The sequence below is a fragment of the Rhincodon typus genome, chromosome 4 (assembly GCF_021869965.1).
Source record: "Rhincodon typus isolate 14 chromosome 4, sRhiTyp1.1, whole genome shotgun sequence".
In the NCBI taxonomy this organism is placed as follows: Eukaryota; Metazoa; Chordata; class Chondrichthyes; order Orectolobiformes; family Rhincodontidae; genus Rhincodon; species Rhincodon typus.
Window position 1 is genome coordinate 42,106,887 of NC_063335.1, and position 23,907 is coordinate 42,130,793.

The 23,907-nt window shown below is 40.5% G+C and overlaps 1 protein-coding gene across 1 annotated transcript in view; it reads left to right on the forward strand.

The window, feature by feature from the left end:
* ofcc1 (orofacial cleft 1 candidate 1) overlaps positions 1-23,907 on the forward strand; it is a 117,319-nt gene that overhangs the window by 19,963 nt on the left and 73,449 nt on the right. The window contains exons 4-5 of the mRNA XM_048595731.1: positions 11,001-11,089; positions 15,594-15,718. Coding sequence (XP_048451688.1) covers positions 11,001-11,089; positions 15,594-15,718 — 214 coding nt within the window. The remainder of the gene's footprint in view (positions 1-11,000; positions 11,090-15,593; positions 15,719-23,907) is intronic.

Sequence of the window (23,907 nt, forward strand, 5' to 3'; positions counted from 1 at the left end):
TATTAAACAAAGTTGAGATATTTGGAAGTAGAAAAAAATGCCACAGATAACTAAGTTTAAACTTATGGTTTCTGAATACTGTGTGTGAAATGTGATATTCATTTACCATTACACAAAGTATGTGAATGTTAACCTAAGTGCTTTAGGTGTCTTGCTGATTGTTCGCCTTTATTCAGAGTAGCTGATTATAGTAGATATATTTGGATCCTGAAGCAAAAGAAAAATTACATTGGTTTAAATTTTTCCATATTTATTATATTGCTGTGACTGGCTGCAAAAGAAATTTCTTGTATTGCAATTTTTGCATGCATCAAGCAAAGGTTTACTTAATTAGAACCTCCGGGCAATGAAGAATTCTTTTTTACATTCTGTGGGTCTTAATATGCTAAATAATGCAAAGCTTCAACTCTTCAAGCATGAGACACACATCTGGTGGCTTAACATTTAAATTACAGAAAAAACACTTTGGTAGTAATTTTCTAGCAAGGGAAGAATGGAAGTTGTATTACAACTAAATTTAATTTCTTTTTAGATTTTTCATCTCCTCTAATTGCGAGTATTTGACTGATTTTCCTTATATGTTTTATTCAGATCTTGGTGCAAATTATATTGAACTTCAATTTGAGTAGCTCCTCACTGTTGTTGCAGTAGAGAAATTATTGTTATTGCGTTTTATTTAGCAAATTATTACAAGATATTTGGAGAGTAGGAGTTGAAATGAATTCAGCCAGCCACTGTTGCAGCTTTGGGTAATATTATTGAATCTTGAGTAAAGGCAAAAGGCAGAATTGGGCTGCCTTGGAAACAAATTGGAGTGACTTTGCATGTTATTTTTAAAATGCTTGAGAAAAATAGAAATACATCCAAAAAAGAAATTCAAACATATTAAAGTTAGTCATGTTAAAGTTCATACTTTATTCCATATTCTTTGCGCAAAAATAATATGGATGTTTTAACTCAATAAACAAATGACCACAACAGGGTTGAATAGATTTGGTGTGCGCAGTGCTGTTTGGATAAAGCTAACTACACTTGCTCATACGATGACAAAGTAGCATGTCCTGTTACTTCTGTAAGTGTAGTCCATGATTTTATCGCAAATACAATTTCAAGCAAAACTGCACATAAGCTGATGTGAAATGGTGAGATACCTGGTCATCTGCAACTACCGTGATCTGATACTTACGTTAGCTCCTGTAATATATAAATGAGATGTGGGTCATGTACTACTGTAGAGATCAAACAAACCTTTAGTTCAGCATCTGATATCTACATATATACACTACAGTCACAGACTCTTGCATGTCAGGGCTCAAGCTAAGTGATTCAGGTAAACTGTAGCACACTTCCCTCAACTGCAAGAGGACTCAATATGATGGAGATTGAGACCTTTACTTGGTGGTTTCATCTTGAATATTTCACTTCAAGATATATTGCATATCTGCTGCAACACATAATATACCATACTCTTTTTTTCCAAAGAAAAGAAATCCCAAATAGAGGTACGTCATTGTCCATGGGCACATACTGTTCTTTCAGCAAAATGCAGACCTGTAAAAACAGCATTAACAAAATCAATTGTTCAAACTTCGATATAATGTTTTGGAGGTTAGATGATTTATCCTGCTCATAAACCCACCTGGGGAGGTATGTGTTATTCTTGGTTGCTCATGGCTGACAACGTGGTTGTCTTGCTGCTGGGTGCTGTCACTCAGCATCATCACACTGTAATTGTTGTCACAGTTTACTTCCTCACCCTCTGTGTATGTAATCGGAGGATCATACATTTCTCTGAACCTGCTTCTGTTTCTTTGAAATGTAGCACCGTGATCAGTAATGACTTCATGTGACCTGGGCTGATTGCATATCTTAGAAAGCCATCCTGGTGTCAGGAATTTCTGACTGTGTCCTGTGTGTAGTTGTAATTGTTTTCTACCTGTTTGCATGTGTTGTATCTGTTTTAATCTCCTCTGTTTTTGGAGAGGAATGTCAATTCTTGTCACTGTGAGTGTGGTTTGAATCTCATGAATAGTTTTCATGCTAAGATCCATGCATTCTGGTAGTCTTGCTACTGTTGGACCATCGCTATCTACCACGTAGAAGATTTTGGAATCCCAGTTGAACATGCATCTCAGTGTGATTGTAGCATTTCACAGAGTTGATTATCCGTTATGCACTTTGAGACAGTCTTTTGTAAGTTGTACCGTGGAGCACCACTTCTAGGGATACATGTCTTTTACTATACATAGTAGTCATATGATTGCACTAATTCCTGTAGTAATTTGGATTTCCAGGGTGTGCCTACCTCTCCTTTGAGGCCTTATGACATTGACAGTCATAGAAGTCTCTGCTTGTCTTATACCATTGACATTGTATGTAAGGTTGATGGTATGAAAGTCTTGGTCATCTTCTGAAGGTTGCTTTTCAGTTTGTTGGCTGTTCAATTTGTTGATATGTGTGCCCATTTAAGTGACTGTTCATATAGCCAGTGTTGTACCACCTTGCACCAGCTTGGCTTTTGAAACCACATTTTCTGCACGGGTGCCCAACATCCTTTGGTGCCGCATGATTTACCGTTGCGAAAAAAACCCAAGATAACGACTGGGTAGGTGAGACAAAATACACCTATGAAAGATCTTGCTGCTAAGTACATTTTGCTGACCATAGCAACAGTTGTTTGCACATAAATTGTTGTCAGCATGCCATTATGGTGTCCATCTTCCAGCAAGGCATCAGTGGTATTGTCCTTCATCTTTCCCAGAAGATCTTGCGTGAAGGCTTTCATTAGAAAAGAAGCATATACTGATTCGGTTAGCCCTTCCTTCAGAGAAATTACACTCATGTCCTTTTGCTGCAACTTCTGGGGACAAATTAGTCACTACACTCTTGGGGTTCCTGTCTGTATAACATATGTTAAACTCTGTCAGTTTGGAAGTTGATTCGTACTTTGAGCTGATCCACGAATTAGGCTCCATGTCGTATCTGGATTTTTTTTCATTCTCAGGAAGACTTGGACATATTTATTCTGCTGCACCCTCTTTGCCCATAGCAAGCGTGATTTTCAGCAACCTCCTCCCAGGATCGTTTATAGCTTGATTTACTGGGGAAGATTGCATATGTTATTTAAATAGCTGTAATTCAATGAAGATGTCGCTTGCTGTCCAATCTATAATCGAACATTTACCTTCCATCTCTAGTTGTATATCTGTAATTTTTTTGTTTGATTGAAGTAGAGTACAGGGTCTGTTGGTTCCTTTATTTTACTGATCTATCTTTTTAGATTTCTTTCTATTTTACTTGTTTTTTTCATGGTTGCAGCCTCTTTAAGAAGTTTTGTTGAGTGTAGCTTTGTGTCTTTAAGAGACTACAGATTGGAGTAGCATGTTTCACCCAGTAGAGAGAGTTTGCACCAAATACAGGCAATAACATCACACAGGCTTTGGCATCAAATTGAAGGAGACAAAATGGCGGAACCAATTGACCATTGCACAGAGGTCAGCATCTTTAGGTTATAAAATCACTTTTTTGAGTTCAAAAGCTGTTTTTTTTTCAAACAGGAGGGCTGTGTAGCTAAACTGACAATGCTAAACTGTCGATGTTAGTTTTAAGCTTGTATAAACCTTTAAGCTGCCAATTTCACTTTTAAACCAATAAGATGTATTAACAACTGCACCTTTAGTTTTATATAAGGAAGCAGGCTGAAACTTTTCTTTATTTTTGTAAAATAGAGGGCTTCAACCTCATTAGGTCTTGAACTTTAAATAGAGATCTGTACTCACCTAAACCTATTGTGGTTGGCTCCTATATGCTTTATAATTCAGGGCTGTAAAATCTTCGGTGAGAATTCTTTAATAACCAGCTACCGATGTTTATTACTGCACTGCTACAACGATGTGAAGTGGTGAGATAGCTGATGATCTGCACCTATCATGTGCGCGTTCCCATGAAGTAAGAAGGAGATGTGGGTCATTTAGTACTGAAGAATTAATTAACGTTTATTACAGCAACTGTAATCTACATGTGTATACTGCAATCACAGTCACTTGCATGTCTGGGTTCAAGTTAAGCATTTTGGATGTACTGTACTAAAATCCCTCAGTATGTCATGCTGCAAGAAGACTTAGTAAGATGGAAACTGAGACCTTTGTACATTCGGGTTACTTGCCATAATACAGTGATTACATTCTGAGCATGATCCTTAAAGGGTTATCAGATATCTGCTGCAAGAAATAACACAACACAAGCTGTAATTGCTTTGCTTGTTAGTATAGACTGCTTCAAAAATATGTACTGATTTTTAAGTGGATGCAACATTTCCCCACTTTATTTTCATTTCTTGAAAGTTTGGAATGGATGGGGGATGATTTCATTTGAAAAGGTGCGATATGGAACCAAAACATGTCCGTTTTGTACATTCACCACAGTACCATTCTGATCAAACAGTTATATAGTTATGCTATCTGTGAAGAGTTCAAATAATTTATGTGCAAACATATCGCTGGGTGCCACATTCACTGCTGCTCTGTAGTCATGTGCTGAGTAATAACGTATCAGTCTATCAGCCACATGCTGAGCAGAAAAGCTACACTCGATGAAGCTTCGGCATTTTTAAGTCACAAGTGTGATTATTTCTAAAATATGGCAACCAGAAGACATGAAATGGCTGCAGTAGATGCATGTGAGTCAAAAAAAACATTTTAATTGTATTTACTTCAGAAGATCAACCTGAATTAATATGAGAGCGAACCAAAAACTGAATAAATCATGCAAAATGAATGGCAACTGTATCATAAACGCACAGCTCGTCCCCATCATGCACTGATGGTGCAATAGAGATGTTTGCGAAGTTTGAACAAAAGTATGGACTCACATTCAGTAACTTTATAAAACGCACTAGCTAAAGAGGAAAGGGCCAGCTATATCCAATTCTGAGCAAGGGAGAAAGATTTCCATTTGTTTAATAGCTGGGAGTTGAGAGATGATGTCAGCAGAAACTGAGACCAGAAATTGTTGAAAATTTCAGCGCACATTTAGAGTCAAATTCGAATAATGAAGTCCATCAGAATGAATATTGTGGCCCGAGACAGAAATCAGGTGAGCCTGTTAACAATTTTCTAACAACGTTGAAAAATGCAGTTGGAAAATGCAAATTCAAGGACACAAATGTAAGCCTGCTAGATTAGTTCGTTTGAGGCTCTGCATACTCTGAAGTACAAAGGAAAATTGAGAAGGACCAGCTCAGCTCACAAAATTGCAGACTGTACATACTACCAGAGGACATAAAGCTGCAAATAGACAGATGAGGATGCTCACTATCCAGGCAGCTAGTATTCAGTAAAGTGAAGAGAAAGGCAGGGAGGTTGATACAGTGAAGTAGCAACACTAGACAGAGCTATGTGCAAGAGCTGGAGATGAGGGCACCACAAAGCAGCAAGGTGCCTCAGTGGTTAGCACAGCTGCCTCACAACGCCAGAGAGCCGGGTTCGATTCCATCCTCAAGTGACTGGAGTTTGCATGTTCTCCAGGTGCCTGTGTGGGTTTCCTCAGATGCTGTGGTTTCCACCTACAGTCCAAAGATATGCAGGCTAGGTGGATTGGCCATGCTAAATTACCCATAGTGTCCAGAGATGTGCAGGCTAGGTGAATTAACCATGGGAAATGCAGGGTTACAGGGATAAGATAGTGGGGTGGGTCTGGGTGGGATGCTGTTTGGAGGGTTGGTGAGGACTTAATGGGCCGAATGGCCTGCTTCCACTCTGTAGAGATTCTATGACCACGGGAGTCCACAGACAGAAGGAATTGTCTTGCGTGTGGATCAAACAGGAGAGCTAACGGAAAGCTAAATCTTCCGAAAAATATGTGCAGAATAAAGAAAGTACATGGTAAATAAGTGATCAGAGACAGCAACAGAGTGAATGAGAAGAGAAAGAGACCAACACCTTAATTCCCTGGCCATTAATGATGAGTTTGAGGAAGCAATAGACAAAGGAACCTGTAACTGAATGAAATGTCTGGAAGTGACAGTTCCCAGACAAAATAAATTTACACCATCATTGTGACCAGGAAGAGGGTAAGCAATAAGCCAACAGTCATAAATCTGAAGCTGAAGCTTGATACTAGAGTACACAGTAGCATCATCTACTCAGACTACACTACATGATCTTGCCTGAAAATGTTAAGAAAATGGGGAGCCAAAGGAAGGTGCTATGAAACGAGGCAATGTCATGTTAATGGCATACAAGGAAATGCAGCTTGGAACGAAAGAAATCAGAGGAGGTTACAAAGGAAAAGACGTTAATGGTATGCTCTACAACACTGAAACAGATGGCTGTGCCACCCTACGGTTCAACACTTGCAAAGAGCCGGAACTTATTCAGTAAACCATGCAATAAAAGATCTAGGTACAAAGTCCCAAATGATAATTTTAGATCACATGGGATTCAGGGAGAGCTTGACTGTTGGATACAAAATTGGCTTGATGGTAGGAGACAGAGGATGGTGATGAAGGGTTGTTTATCACACCGGAGGCCTGTGACCAGAGGTATTCTGCAGGAATCAGTGCTGGGTCCACTGTTGTTTGTCATTTATGTAAACAATTTGGATGACAACATTGGAAGCAAGGTTAGTAAGTTTGCGGATGATACGAAAATTGGTGATATAGTAGACAGTGAGCAAGGTGATCCAAGATTACAAAGGGATCTTGATCAATTAGGCTAATGGGCTAAGGAGCAGCAGAAGGAGTTTAATTTGGATAAATGCAAGGTGTTGCATTTTGATGAGATGGACAAGGGCAGGACGTACACAGTCCTGGGGAGTATTGTAGAACAGAGAGACCTGGGGTTCAGGTACATAGTTCATTGAAAGTTGCTTCACAGGTGGACAGTGTGGTAAGGAAGGTATTTGGAATGCTTGCCTTCATTGCTCAGACCATTAAGTTTAAGAGTTGGGATGTCATGTTGTGGTTGTCCAGGATATTGGTGAAGCCACGTCTGGAGTATTGTGTACAGTTCTGGTCACTTTGATATAGGAAAGATATTATTAAATTGGAGCAAGTGCAGAAAACATTTACCAGGATGTTACTAGGACTAGAGGGTGTGAGTTATAAGCAGATGCTGGATAAGCCGTGACTTTTTTCCCTGGAGTATAGGAGGTTGAGGGTGACCCTATAGAGATTTATAAAATCATGATGGGCATAGATAAGGTGAATATCAAAAGTCTTTTCCCTAGGGTTGGATAGTTCAAAACTGGAGGGCATAATTTTAAGGTGAAAGGAGAAAGATTCAAAAGGGTCCAGAGGGGCAACTTTTTTGTGCAGGGGGTGGCTTGTATGTGGAATGAACTGCCAGAGGGAATGGTAGATGCAGGTACAGTTACAATATTTAAGAGACATTTGGATTGGTATATGAACAGAAAAGGTTTAGAAAGAAACGGGAAAACTAATTTAGTTTGGGAAACTTGGTCGGCATGGACGAGTTGGACCAAAGGGTCCGTTTCCGTGCTGGATGACTCTATGACTGTATGTAACACTGCTGCAATGGAGTCAAATTAGAGATGCAACCAACAAAGATAAGAATTACAGGTACTTCTTCAAGAAATGATCCAGGGATGGCCTGATAAGAGAAAGCAAATTAGCCAGCAATACGTCACTATTGGTCTGTTAGAGATGGCATATCACTAGAAGGCAGTGTTCTGTTAATTTGATGCAGAATAATCTTAGCCAAAACAACAGAACGTGTCTAGAAGATAGATAAAGGCCACATGGGAATGAAGAAGTGTTGGATCAGAGCTAGATCAGTTTTGTACTGGATAGGCATCTACAAAGATATTGAAAGAATAGTTTTTACATACAATGTGTGCCAGAGGACAGAAACATACAGCAGAAAGAGATGTTAGCTGCTCAACTACCACTGACCATGGTTTTCTGTAGAGGCCACTTTATTCATACACAATGGAGAATGGTACCTCATAGTAGAAGACTAATCAAAGTTCCTTTTATTCAAAAGGTGAAATATTTTAATGCTCTAACAAACATGTCAGCTGTACAAGTGTGTTGCGCTAAGCAAGGGATTCCTGACAGAACAATATGTGATAATTGGAACCCATTCACTTCCAGAGAATTTAAACAATTTGCTGCACAGTATGGGTTCAATGTCATCACCTCATCACCACATTCTTTCAGGACCATCCCAAAAGTTTGAGAGATGTAGACCCCGACCTTGTCTTACTCTCATTGTGATCTACACCCTGCAAGCAAGATTGACATGAAATCACCTGCAGAGCTGTTGGATTGAAGAAAGAATATCATGATTCTGCCAATCAAAAGTTACTGTCTCCAAGTGACAAGGCTAAGTTAAGACAAAAACTCACTGAAGCGTGGGTAGAAGGATGTCAACATTTCGGTTCAGAAAAGATTGACAAGGATGCTGCCAGGGTTGGAGGGGTTAAGCTGTAGGGACAGGCTGAATAGACTGGGGCTATTTTCCTTGGTGTGTTGAAGGCTGAGGTGTGACCTAATAGAGGTTTATAAAGTCATGAGGGGCATAGATAGAGTAAATAGGCAATGTCTTTTCCCTGGGGTGGTGGTGTCAAAAACTAGAGGACCTGGTTTAAGGTGAGAGGGGAAAGATTTAAAAGGGTCCTAAGCGGCAACTTCTTGCAGAGGGTGGTGTGTGTATGGAATGAGCTGCCAGAGAAAGTGGTGGATGTTGGTACAATTACAACATTTAAAAGACATCTGGATGAGTATATGAATAGGAAGGGTTTAGATGTTATGGGCCAAATGCCGGTAAATGGGACTAGATTTATAGAACATAGAACAGTACAGCACGGCACAGGCCCTTTGGCCCACGATGTTATGCCGACCTATTATCCTACTAAGATCAATCTACCCTGCATACCCTACATATTACTATCCTCCATGTGCCTATCCAAGAGTCGCTTAAAAGTCTCTAAAGTATCTGACTCCACTACCACTGCTGGCAGCGCATTCCACACGCCCACCATCTCTGTGTGAAGAACCTACCTCTGACATCTCCCCTATACCTTCCTCCAATCACCTTAAAATTATGCCCCCTTGTGATAGCCGTTTCCGCCCTGGGAAAAAGTTTCTGACTATCCACTCTGTCTATGCCTCTCATCATCTTGTACTCCTCTATCAAGTCACCTCTCATCCTTCTTCGCTCCAATGAAAAAAGCCCTAGTTCCCTTAACCTTTCCTCATAAGACCTGCCCTCCAGTCCAGGCAGCATCCTGGTAAATCTCCTCTGCACCCTTTCTGAAGCTTCCACATCTTTCCTATAATGAGGTGACCAGAACTGAACACAATATTCCAAGTGTGGTCTAACCAGAGTTTTATAGAGCTGCAGCATAACCTCGTGGCTCTTAAACTCAATTCCCCTGCTGATGAAAGCCAACACACCATACGCCTTCTTTACAACCCTATCAACTTAACTAGGCTATCTCATTGTATGTAGTATGTCACTGCATTATCCTGCATCAGAGTCTTCTGATGTCGGGACCCAATTAGCAACCCTGCATCTTAACTTACTGGGATTGGGTATAAGAATGCAATACGGTGGCATCAAGTGTTTTAAAAATAAGGGCTATCGTTACACCATTTACAAAGAACTTCCAACAAATTTTTGTGTGGGTAAATGTCTTGGGAATGCTACTGCAGTATAGTTATATTGTTAGTTGACAATGTACCAGTCTCATTCAAGCCACATTGACAGCGAGAAGAAATATTCTCAATAAAATACCAGCACTTTTGTTTTTCAATGTATCTAACATATGGGAATGGGAAGACATAACACAAACCTTACCATTAAATGTTCGGTTCACATCATAGGTCAATAAAGAGATTTAATAACAATGTAGATGTATAACTAATTATTATTTAATTCATTGTTTTAGAGTGTATCCTTCCTCTGATCAACATAGAATTGTACAATATAATGGGAAAGATTTCGACTCACAAAAGCACAAATCCATTTATGAAGAATTAATTTTGTAGCTACTGTAATGTACTGATATACTTTCCTTTAATAAGAGAAAATTATCTTCCAAGGTACAAAACAAAATGTGCTGAGATTTCTTCATTTAGCTCTTTTGTGTTGATTAACATACTATGCTACATCTCTAGGCTGTATATTTCCTCCATTGCTTTCAAAACACCAATATTTCATGGTTTGCAAATGCTGTAAAATAGTATTAAAGCAATATATGTAATGGCCCTTTTTTATTATTTACAGCCATCTCAGAAATAAACTCAATGAAAATGTGTTAGCATTTTATTGATACAGTGCTCCCCATGTAATCATTCCGAATCTTGACTTTTACCCAGAGGATTTTGCAGTTACTTAAGCATATTACAGAACAATAGGGGTAGGTTTCCTCTGTCATTATTTCCAGTGAAGTCATTCATACTTTTGGAAAGAATATGTATTAATGATTCTGTTAGAATATTGAGGAAATCTTCACAGCTGAATTCATGGTGCTGCTACATAATGTGATTAGAGAACTCTTAGTTGCTTATTGAAGTGCCTGTTGACATAACATCACAAAATAAAGAATAAAGAATTATTGCTCAGCCTGTTCAGTTTTATCCTGATAGGAACTTTGTTCATCTTTGTTGTCATCTTATGCTGTCATGTGTCTGGTCTAATTTAAATGCTCTCATCCCTTTTTATGTACCTTAAACTAGTTTGGTTTACCCATCATTTTCTGGTGTTTTTCACCCTCTAATCCTTTTATCAACCAATGCTTGCTCCATTGCCTCAATAATGTGCTCTTGCATTAGCTGGCAATTTTCTATGAGAACCCGAAAGACAGAAGGCCAGTGAGAAAACTTTCTGCACAATATTCTTTCATTCTACCACTGGATCCTTTCTAGATAGCCTCATCATAAGCATCTGATTATGTTGTATTGGAAATATCAGCATTCGCAGAGAAATACATAACATTTCTTAACTGTGTTTCTGTTTCTTTATTTGTTACTGCAGCTCAGGATTCCTGTGGAAGTAACATTGACTGTGAGGAGAAATTTAATGAGTTGACCGCAGCAAATGATGAGAATGGAATGTTCTTCCAGGTGAAGATTTGTGTTGTTCTGAATACTTGACACTGTGTCATTGCAAATGCCTGCAATTGTTAGCTGAGATTAGTCAAAATAGTTTTCACACACAAAGGTATTTGTGTCTTTGAATTTGATGTGTTTGACAAGCCCAAATGAGTGCCATTTTGTGAAATTGGCAACGCCAGCCAACCCCTTCTTGTTGAGAATACACCTTCTCAGCTGTAAGACAACTCTGATAAAATTAGTCAAATGTGGTAGTCGACCTGCCAGCCTTTCAAGTAGGAAGTGCTTTTCACTCTTACTGTACTGTCATTTTTGTTTCCTTGAACTAGTTTTCTGTAAGGGATTAGATTTTAGCAAATGGAATATGACCGCTCTATTAAAAGAGACAGACCACTCAGTGTTAAAATAATGAATGAGCAATGTTCTGAGGGGGTTCTTTTAAACAAGCAAACTTCATTCTCCCCTGTCTTTTTCTCTGCCAAGTTTCTCCCCTTCCATTTACTTGAGGATGTTACACCTTTATGCACTTAGTTCCTGTTGCTATTCAGTAACACATCAAAGTGCCCATTTCTCACATTTGATGGACAATGGATTTTGGCAGGCTTTCAAATCATAATTTCTTTTCAACTAATTTCAATCCTATTTTTAACTGCACTTCAATTTTAACACACAATCAACCAAATTCAATTTTATTTTGAAGCTGGAAACCTTACAGCCCTTTTACTAAATTTGCAGATTAATTTTTCACAATGTTTTTGGATCCTGATTTGCCAACGTAACCTGAGACCTGAGTAGGAATTGGTGTTGGCTTCTCCGTAACACCAAACCTACTGGGAACCGCAGCTGGTTCGTGGGCTGAAGGTGTCAGTGGCTAGGCCAGCATTTATTACCTATCACTAATTGTCCAGAGGGCAGTTAAGAGTCAACTATATTGCTGTGGGCCTGGAGTCACGTACAGGCCAGACCGGTTAAGGATGACAGGTTTGTTGTGGAAATGACATTAATGAACCAAATGGATCTCAGTAATAATCAGTAATGGTTATAAGGTTGCCATTAAGCGAGCTTTTTATTCCAGATTTTTTATTGAATTCCAGTTTCACCCTCTGTCATGTCAGGATTTGAAGCTATATCCCCAGAATATTAACCTCAGGTTCTTGTTTGCTAGTCCAGTCACATTACCACAATGCCACTGCTTCCCACCACCTCTTCATTGCAGGCCAGGAAATTTATCAGTGCTCCTCCCATCTCTACAAGGAGACCCTGAACCTTCCTTTCCCAGAGATTCCCCTCCATGGGGCTTCTGATGGACTTATCACGGGGACACCACCTGCTGCTCCCCATTTACTATCCAGGGTAATCATTGTGCCTGGTTTCAGTAGGAAGTCTCATCTTGCCAATATAAATATGGACCAGGATCAAAACTGTCTGATCGTCAGCACATGTTCTTGACGCTTGTATTGCATTAACCTCACCTCTACTATACCAATCCCATCTGAGGTAAAAATTAAGGTTTTCGTTTTAATTTAATATCAATCTTTTTCTGCTTATTTCAATTGAAATTCCTCTTCAGTTGAACATGCATAAGTGTAAAAATTATTTTTCAATGGATCCCTCAACTTGAATTGACAAGTGCTGACACCCTATTTCTCTGAGTCAATGGTAGCCAATCCTGATAATCCAATTCATCAAGCCCAGGCAATTCAGATTGTGTTTTTAGTGCTAAATATTGCAAGACAGGTCGGTTTAAAATTGACCACTGGACAACCGAAATTGTTCACTGATGTGAAATGGGAATGGTGATCACACTTGCAAAGTTTAAGAGGCATTTAGACAGACACATGAACAAGTAGGGAATAGAGGGAAATAGACCATGGGCAGGCAAATTAATGCAGTTTAGAATGGCATCATGGGCAACACAGACATGTTGGGCTGACGGGCCTGTTCCTGTGGTGTACTGTTCTATGTTCTATCTGATTTCCCAATTCAAACCAAATTCTACACCATGAGTGCAGATGTGCAAAGTTAGTACTTTCATAAATCAAAACTTGCAGCTTGTAGTCATTGAGTTTCATTGGCATGGAGGACTGGACATGTTGCTCATAATAATGCTGCTTCAGTGGCAGCTCAATCTGCATTCACAATACTGAAATCTGTTGGTGTTTTCAGATTGAGAAATGTGCAAATGGATGGGAGTATCCATTTAAACATCATCATCTAGCAATAACAGTTGGCTGTATTAGCAGATGAATATTTAATTCAGTTATTCATATGATGCCCCTTGAGTTGTTGTTTTAATCCAGTGTAAAACACATTTCAGTTCACCTTTTTCTTACCACAGCTCACTGTGTTATCCTGTTTCTGTGACACACACACACTTCCTGTTTATCTATATGTATCCCTTTCTTGATGTCTGTATATCATGACTTCTGTTTTTTAAAAAATAAAATGTTTAATGGTCTCTCAATCATTTTCAACGCTACCTCCCCGTACATGTTTCTTCCTTCTTCTGCTTCACCTCTCTCTGCTTTTAATGCCTTTTTCCACAGATACTAGTGCTCAAACAATTAATTTCTCCCTGATTGATATTGAAATGATCAGAAGTCTCTGGCTGTGCACAAGAGAGGTTTGAATTGGGGATCCCAGCCATGACGAGAGCAGTGTGTGTGAAGGTTGGTGGGTGATGAGTGACCAGGTTGGGAAAGATGGGAAAGACTTGGAACTGGAAAAATTGGGTGAGTCTGTGAGGGGAACATACATTCTGGGTTTGGTAATCACTTGTGTGGTAATCCACACCAAATGAAAAAAAGAACAAAAGTATGAATGCTGAAAATTTACATGTGGTCAATCAGTACCCACTAAGATAAAATACAGATTAATGCTTGAGCCAGTTTTCAGCAAAGTTCCCTGTGCACCGACACTGGTCAGGCAAATCTGGGATGTGACCGTCAGTGAAAAGCAAAGTCATTTATGTAATAGAATCATAGAATCATAGGATCCCTACAGTGTGGAAACAGGCCCTTCGACCCAACAAGTCCACACCGACCCTGGAGCATCCCACCCAGAACCATCCCCTTATAACCAACCTAAGCTACACATCCCTGAACACTATGGGCAATTTAGCATGGCCAACCCACCTAACCTGCACATCTTTGGACTGTGTGAGGAAACTGGAGTACCCGGAGGGTTGGACAGGATAGGGCAATTGATTAATTTGTCTTACTCAGTACCTGTCAGTAAGTCTGTTTGTTTATCTACCTATCAATAATAATTGAAAGTCTTAGATCTAATATAACTGTTAATGAAACAGTTTTTATAAACAAATTCTCCTATGGAAACTCATCATTCTACATCATCTCAAAAGAGGATGCAGCTAATAGTGATACTTAATAATTAGTCACCATGTGTTCTGTAATTGATCTTGGATCCCTGTACAATGCCTCTCTGCATTACCTGACCTCTGTTGTCCCATGTTTTGGACATTTTATCATCACAAACTGCTATGGTTCTAATGTGTCCTGCTGGTAGAAACTCATCATTCTAACTAAACAATCCAACTGCCAGAAAGCACTCAAATATTTTCTGAGAATTCTTTATACCCTCCTTTTTTTTTATTTTTCAGTAACTGAAATTTCCAATATCCAAAATAAAGTTTGAAAACACTTTAAAAAGAAAATCAAAAAAATGACATTATATGGCAACAAAATGAAAAGTATCCATTTAATTACTTCTAGTGTTTTTAATAGTTTCATTAAAGTTTTGACATGATTGCCTCAGCATTTCCCAACAGCCTAAACATGAACTTAATATTTTCGGTGAAAGTTATGTTCCTCTCAGCTGGTGTTAGATTTTGCATCCTGAGCGTTGATTTAACATGTATCAACTCACCTAAGATATGATAGCACCAGTTCATTGTACTGATGGAAAATGTTTCTTTAGTATTTAGCTCTTATTAAGTTGCTTTTCTTGAAATAATTTCGTGAAATGTAAAACATTTATATTGTGATGATTTTTTTGGAGATGTAGGGTAAGTCCCTGTGTCTAGGGAGAAAATACTGCAATCTGTAATAATTCTCGTTGAGCATTCTGTGCTGTTCAAAAAGTGAATTAATCTGAAGGTTGGTGAAATTTAAGGTTCATTTTATATAACATTGGTTGAATATTTAGGGCAACTATTTACTTCACATTTGTCTTTGTACTCATTCTGCTAAAATTATGGTGAACAAGCAGGAGAGTTTGTGTAGGCTTCCAATCACCTGGGTGCTTTCTTAAACAACATTGAAAAGCATGTATGTTTTATTCTATGAAGTGTTAAGAACGTGGCCCTTCGTGATATAGGGGAAACACCACAAAAGGGAGGTTAAAAATATTATGTGGTTGTTTTTTCCCAAGTGCTTAATTGTGACCAGATAACTGCTTGAAATTTACCCTTCAACATGCCTATGGTTTTCTTCATGGAAGATGTTAGTGTTGTATCAACAATTTTTGGCAGATTGATGTTCTTTTTTATTGTTTTCAGGCTATTCATCATAATCGGCTTGAATTCCATACCAAAGCTAAGTGTCAGAATCCTGTTGAGAAAGACAGATTTCCACAGGTGCCCCCATACCTGGAGGATCAGGATCAATACCGATTCTCTGTCTTGTGAGTGTTAACTTCAAAACTTGCCATTGATAAAAACAGGCTGCACTTTAAAATGTGTGCTTCTTCTCCACAGACATTCTTTCAGTACTTTTACCTTAGTTATCCTTTTGGCACATGCAATTATGTTTAATAGGCTTCCTTTTTATCTGGTTGGGAAGCTCAAAGCTGGGGATTAAAGTGCCTGTTCTTTGACTGACTCAAAGATCAATGTTAAAAAAATCATCTTAATTAGACTAGCTTAATACAAGAGTGAAGAAGTTAAAGGGCTGTTGTCAAAAGAGAAAGCATTTCTGACCTTTAAATCCTGAATTAAGAAGAAAAATGCTTATGTACTTGCCTTAACAATGTGCAAACCAGGCTGAGTTTGGAAAAGTAAATGGACTTAGGTTGTTACTTTTACATTTCAGTTCCGATATCTTCATTTAATACACCTCCTCGTATTAAGTATTTAAATTGTGTTTTATTTAAAGATTAGAATCTGCCTAATATTGTTTGGGAACTGCAAAATCTTGAAAACTTTCAGTAGCTGTTTATTGTGCTATCCTTCTGTGGAGAATTTCAGTAGAAGCGGAAATACATGTTAAAGCAATAACATCCCTTTGTAATGTGTAATTTTGGATCTGGCTCATGTTGATTGCAGATGCCTGGTTTCAGACCTACCGATGTCTTTGTCTTTGGGTGTTGATATAGATCAACAAAATCTTCATTACTGGGAAGTAGCAGCTTAAAAAAAAGTGTTGCTAGACTTAATGGGCTGAATCTAAGGTTCTTTTGCTGTGTCAGTTGCATTGAGTTTTTTGGAAGCTTTTTCAGCATACAACCTAGCGAAATCTCTCCGCCATATCTTACCTCACTGCCTCATTAACTACCTAACCTGCCCCAATGGTGCCCTCTCACTCCCGATTCTAGTTCCCCCTTAGCTCTGAGATATATCCGGGATAACTTGTTATTCACTGGACATTTGCCAAAAGACTGACACCTGTACCATCTTTAAAAACCACTGTATTACCAAGGCAAGCATTGGCAATCCAATGTTGCCCCTCACTGCCAATGTAATGGTACAGCATACTGAAAGCCATGTGGCTCACAGCACTGAGCTAACATGGCTGACATTCCCTGACACATACAACTCCATCCTCTCACCTTAATCACTATTCAACAATCAGACTGCACAGTTTACATATCCTTGCTACGTATCATCTTCACACCCCTATGTCACAGCGACATGCTCCCCAATGCTGACTGGAGACCTGCAGTTCGTTCTTGTCCACTAGGGGAACATCACATGCCATCAAGCAATCAGACAATTTTAAGTGTGCACTTTCATTTACAGCCAGCAAAAGTGAACATGAAGAAAATGAATAGAGGCTGCAGTCAGTCTAGGAAGGAGCCACTCACACAATGTTCAAAGCAGTTGTCACCTTCATCACCACAGGGAAAAGATGGCACCCCCAAGTCCCGTAGCCCTTGTGTCCTGCTCCACCATCTGGCATTGTTCTGTCACAGTGTCCTGGAACATATGGAGCCCACATCGACACTGTGCCTCGCTCATCCCCAGAAAATATGTCTGAGGTGAAAATCTCAGGACGTCTGACACATCCTGACGGGCCCCTCTGGCTGCGACCTCTTCCTGAACTGGGTGCTCCTCATCCTCTGCAGGGCCTGCTGTTGTGTCAGCCCTTGCCGTCCTGTATCTGCCTTTGCCATCTGAGGAAGGCAGACACGGCGACCACCATCCCACCAGTGGCTGGGCATGTGACTCTTACTGGAAATGAACTCTATTGGAAACCTAAGAAACTAGACAAGTTCTTAGTTCCCGTCAGTCAGAGATGGATTGCCCTATAGATGATGGTGGCATACATGCCTCTAAACACTTGAGTCATTCACCAAGCCCGTCCCCATTTTCCATTCTAGACCCACATCAAACATTCGACTAAACAAGGCATTCAGGAGAGTCTATCGTAATCCTTACATGACAGCTGATGAAGCAATTGTCTTTGCCTCCCACAGCAACCTTGAAGATTTCACAAATTATGGGCTGTTTTGGCCAGCATTTCCTCCAGACATGACTGACTAGACCCCCGACTGACATCTTTACAACCGCCTAACTGGCAATGTGCGATTCCCTTGGCTACTTGTAGTAGCTCTAAGGGACTGACCATTGCCTACTCCCTGGACTGTAATTCGACAAATCCCCAGACTGTGGCCAGCCTGAGTGGCTAACTGAGCATGGTCAAGCTCCTGGACTGTGTGTGGACTGTACCTCTGACTGATACTACTGAGACCCCTTGACTGATATTCTGGGTCCACCCGACTGACAGTGTCTGGACTGAGGACTAACTCCCACCACTTCCTGAACTGGCCGTTTGATTGAATAAACGTGCAGTATATTAGCTGTGCAGGCAGCTGGCACATGCTATCTGTGTTAGATTGATGTTCCGATGTGCCCCACACAGCAAGCTGTGTGCCCCACCTATCAACAGGTAGGCACTAAGTGAATGAGCACTAAGGGAACAAGTGGGCAACTCTGAGATATAGCCTGATCCAAACCGTGAGCTGGGGGTGTCTGTCCCTGCACACAAAGCGTCCTTGCTGCAGCCTTTCAATGCTGATTGCTGGTGTTTCCTAAGCATCCTTTAAATGGATCAGAGCGGTGTCATGAGGATGGTGAGGGGCTGTCGTACGTTGGATGCCAGGGTCGATGGACAAGGGATGCATGCGACTGGTGCCAAGGGATCATGCTCTGAGATGCTGTTTGTTGCTGAGCAACACGGAGTCTCCTCACAGCCAGCGGTGAGCTGAGGTCACCAGGGATTCGCTCTGACTGTATTCTCAGTGTCTAGTTTGCTCGCGGCGGATGGTAGGATGGGAGGCTGCATATTAATGAGGCCAGACAGGCAGTTAATCAGATGTTTAACAAGAAATAATCCCCCTTAATAGGCAACTCACTGCTGCCTAGCGACAATCTCGCCTCGACGACCGGAGCTCGCTGAAAAGATGCAGCAAGTTATCCCTGACGTTGAAGTAAGTCTCGTCAGATATCTGGTGTGATTGTGCCACATTTCTGACCATAGCCCACATTATTTAGGCCCCTGTAAGATTCTGCCCATTGTCTCCATATCATTGACACTGCCCATTGTCTGTCTCTGAGGGTGTGATGTCTTTCTTACTTAAGGTGGTGGGCTCTGTTTAAAATACAATTAACATATTCCCTGGTGCACACCGGATCCCAGTTGACATGTTATAACAAGTAATTGGAGTGAGCCTTGTCCAGTCTGTGACTAGTTTTACTGCCACAGAACTCCTCCAGGCAAGTTTCCAAATCGTCTCATAGAACAGGGGTGTCCCACAGGCCCCACAGAAGCAGCCTGAGTTGATCTGACATCCGACCCCTTCCAGCTCCTGCCCACCCTTGGCCAATGATGGCCGTGCAGCCTCTGGGGCTTCAGAATCAACCAAGCTGCATTGGAATTATGATTTCAAAGAAATACAAGAGGTTATGCAGAAACTATATAAAACACTACTTAGTGTACTGCTGGAGTACTGTGTACAGGTCTGCACAGATCATTGCAGGTTGGGTATGATCATCTTGGGCACAAAAAGAGATTTACAAGAATGTTGTCTTGAATAGAGAATTTTAACTATTAGGGGGTTAGGTGGGCATTAGATAGAAAGCACCTCATTCCTCAGCAAAGAGATCAGTAACCAGGCAGGTGTAAATTTATAACAAATGGTAGAAGAGTTATTGTGCAATCAATGGGAAATCTGGTCACCAAAAGAGTAGCTGGGATCTGGAATTCACTGCCTGAAATTTCATTTAGAAATACTGAAAAATAGGATTAGACTGGAAAGCTGTTTGTTGATGGCTAACATGGTGGACCAAATGGTCACCTTCCATGCTGTAAAACGTCATTATTTCTTAAGTTGAAAGGTTGTGAATTAAGGTCTCATTCCAGGGAGTGGTGCAAAATATCTAGACCGAGAGAGTGCAACACTGTTGGAGGCACCACTTTAAACTCAGACCTCTCTTCTTCAGGTAGACATAAATAATACCAGAAGAAGAGTAAGCAATTATCCTAACGAATGTTCAACTAATACCTGTCATTAGATTTTCTTTTTATCATCACAGTGTGGACTGTGGGTGCTTGCTATATGGAGCCTGGTTGCTTTATTACAATTGTGTCTACACCTCAAAATTGCTTCATTGACTGTAACATGATTTGGGCTGTCCAGAGGTCATGAATGATGCTGTAAAAATACAAATTTCTTTCTTAGTTTCGCATTTTTTCTTGGCTTTTCTCAATCTTATTTACACGTGTTTCCCATGTCTCTGCTACAGTTTGCACAATGTCAAAGACTTTAGGGAAATCCTGTACACCACAAGAATAAAGCGTGATTACATTTATATCGTTATATGCCATACTTTGTGTCATGCCATAGAATAGTGTCCCCATCAAAGGAGTTTTCTGGATTAATGAGACTAAGGTTTACCTTGGGCAACTGTATTTTCTCATAACATTTAAGTGATATTTACACACCAAGCTGAAAAATTACTATGCCGTAAGGGCAACTTATTGACTAATATCATACTCACTGAATTTTTTTCTTCCTGTTACATCTAAATCTTAGTACTACAATCAGTTAGAAACACGAGACATACCAATATCTGCGATCATTGAAAATATGAATATACACACCTTTATTGTGAAAGTTTTCTTGTGATTCAAAACTTTATTTGCACAATTCAAACTAATTCCATAAAGTTACAGAAGTGCATTGATATCACAACATGGAGAGGTTTGAATGTATCAGGATTAAAATACTATTAGCATTCCTTTGAAATCCAAGCATGTTATGTATCAGCAATAGTTTGATGATGTGAAGTATTTGCATGAATCCTCAGGTCAGCTTTAATCTCTGCTGCCCAGTTAGATGGTCATGGCTTGTTAATTGTACCCAGAAATGTGTGGACAAAAAAAAAGGTGAGGAAAATGGTCCCAGGCCATGCGAATGACTTTTAACACAGCTGTAGGCTCTAATCCTTACTCTGTGCACTGCAGGCACATACATTCTTCAAGGAAATAAAGCCTGTCAGTTTGAACATTTTTCTGCTTTATATCAGGGTCTTGGAACAAGTTGTGGCAGCATAGTGATCATTAAATATTTTGGCTAGCTGAACAGAATCATGTTGTTAGATACGTATGGTTCCCACACCCGTTGACCAGGGGTCTATTATCCAATTATAAAGAAATGCAGATACATGAGGCAGACGATCTAAAATGCACCAACTATCTTCCAGCATCCTCCTGAAAGAGGTATGCATTTCAGATGTGAGGAATAATTTAGTCATTGAAGTTGTAGGCTGGACTGAACCTCGTGGAGTCACAGCAAGTTGAGTCAATATTTGGTGAAACTTGATTTCATACAGTATAAAGCCGTACTGTCCTGTTTTAGTTTATAGAAGAATGCAGGTAATGTGTGATGTTCTAACTCTTGAGCCCCCAACATTTTACTGTAGCTTTTTATGGTCATCTGCCAGAATGGTCTCATTTTTCTGGATCACTTTGTGCCTTTTCCGATGTGTACAAGACTATTAGACTTAAAAGGGACAAGACGAGCTGGTTGGGCCCCTTAAATTTGAATGTTCTGCTGTTCTGCCTTCATTTCAGATCCATCCCTGCAACCCTCGAAGATCCCCATTCAGTTCCAATACTACTGTCTTGTGCTTCACCATTGGCAGCCAAGCCTTCAATCATCTCAGCTGTCAGCCCTGGAATTCTCCGTCCAAACCTTATCCCTTTACCACCTCTCTCTTCTCTTAGGCACCTCCTAAAAATCTACCTTCTTAACCAAGCTTTTGGTCATCTGTCCTAATGCGCTGCCACCATTGACTGTGTCAGGATTTTCACTGCATCTGCCAATCTTCTGATTCCTCCAGTAGCCGTGGAAGATGGGCCACACTTTTCAATCGGGCAATGGTCCCGTTGGTGGCTTATCCATTGGCACCTGCTGGCAAACTGCTGCTCTGGATCCTATCACTGAGACACTGCAGGGTTGGCTCATGCTTTTGGTTCTAGTGGCAAAACTGCTGGACAGCTCAGGAAGCTCAGCCTGTGGCAGCTGTGTCCATTTATAAATATGGAACGCCTAACTAGGATGAAAATGAAAATTATGCAGCTCGGCATCATGATTGTATCACAGTTCCCCTTCAGCAAATCTGTGCAGAAAGGATCCATTCTGTTGTGTCACTATTTTCTCTGTCTACCCTAGCAAGAAAAGTGTGAAAATTGCTGATCCCATTGAAAAACCCTTTCGAAATTAATTGATTGATTGATTGATTTTATTGTCACATGTACTGAAATACAGTGAAAATCTTTGTTTACGAGAGGTACAGGCAGATCACAACAAGCAAAGGATATACAGATCAAAAAGACTTAGAGGCATACAGGTTATATTGCAGATTACGTTATTTGAGGCTAGAGTCCATTCAACAGTTTGATAACGGCTGGAAAGAAGCTGTTCCTGAACTTGCTTGTGCGTGTGTTCAGGCACATGTATCTTCTGCTTGACAGAAGAGGTTGTAAGAGGTCATTACCAGGGTGTGATGCATCTTTGATGATGTTGGTCACCTTTCCGTGGCAGTGGGCCATGTAAATAGAGTCCATGGGTGGAAGGTTGGCTTCCGTGATGGTCTGGGCTGTGCACACCACCCTCTGTAGTTTCTTACAATGGCCAGAGCAGTTGCCGTACCAGGCCGTTATGCACCCGGACAGTATGTTCTCAATGGTGTATCTGTAAAGGTTGGTGAAGGTCCTTAGGGACATGCCAAATCTCCTGAGCCGACTGAGGGAGAAGAGGCGTTGTTGTGCCTTCTTGACTGTCGCATCTACATGGGAAGTCCAGGACAGAGTCGTCAGTTAACGTTACTCGAGGAATTTGATGCTCTTCACTCTCTCAACCTCAGTTCCATTGTTGTAGATGGGGGCGTGTTCTCCTCCTTTCTTTCTGAAGTCGATGGTCAGTTCTTTAGTTTTGCCGATGTTGAGACACAGATTGTTTTCATTTCACCATGTCACCAAACCTTCTATCTCCCTTGTGTATTTTGACTCACCATTGTTAGATATCCGTCCCAGTACGGTGGTGTCATCAGCAAACTTGTAGATGGCGTTCATTTGGAATTTGGCAACACAGTTGTAGGTGTTCAGGGAGTACAGTCGGGGCTGAGGACACATCCTTGGGGGGCACCAGTGTTGAGTGTTATTATGGAGGAGGTGCAGTTACCTATCCTCACTGATTGTGGTCTGTGGGTCAGAAAGCTGAGGATCCAATTGCACAGGGCGGAGCTGAGACCAAGGTCACGGAGTTTTGAGGTCAGTCTGGAGGGAATAATGATGTGAAGGTGGAGCTGTAGTCAACGAGCAGGAGTTTGATGTAGATGTTTTTGTTGTCGAGATGTTCCAGGGATGAGTGCAGGGCTAGGGATATGGCATCCTCTGTGGACCTGTTATGTCAGTAGGCAAACTGTAGGGGATCGAGGCAGGCTGGGAGACTGGAGTTGATCACCAGCTTCTCGAAGCACTTCATGATTATTTGAGTCAGAGCTGTTGGAGGTAGGCATTAAGGCATATTGCATGTGTTTTCTTAGGTACGGGGATGATGATCGGTTACCCTTTTAAAGGTTTTGCTTTTGAAAGTGTTTGAATTGCAAATTAAACACCAGATTTTTCTATGCGTCGAATAATATGTGCAAATATCAACTTTGCTGTCACTCAGTACGTGTCAGAAACATACTCATGCTGCAGTGCATCGTGTTGTTAAAACATCTGTGCTGAAGTGCCATTTCATTTACTTGCTGTAAAAATGACCTTATTGCCTTGTGGATGTCATTGTGACTGATGGAAGGACTGCATTCATGAATATTATTTAGCCCTTGATTACAGATATAAGATAATTTAAATTTGCTCAATCAACAATAAAATATGGAGGACCCAAAAACAGAAAAAGCTGAAGAAATTCAGCAAGTCTGGCAGCCTCTGTGGAGACAAATCAGAGTCAACGTTTCGGATCCAGTCACCCTTTCTTCCAACTCAAAACTCAGAAGCCGTTCTGAAGGGGTCACTGGATCCGCAACGTTAACTCTGCTTTGTCTCCACAGAGGCTGCCAGACTTGCTGAATTTCTTCAGCTATT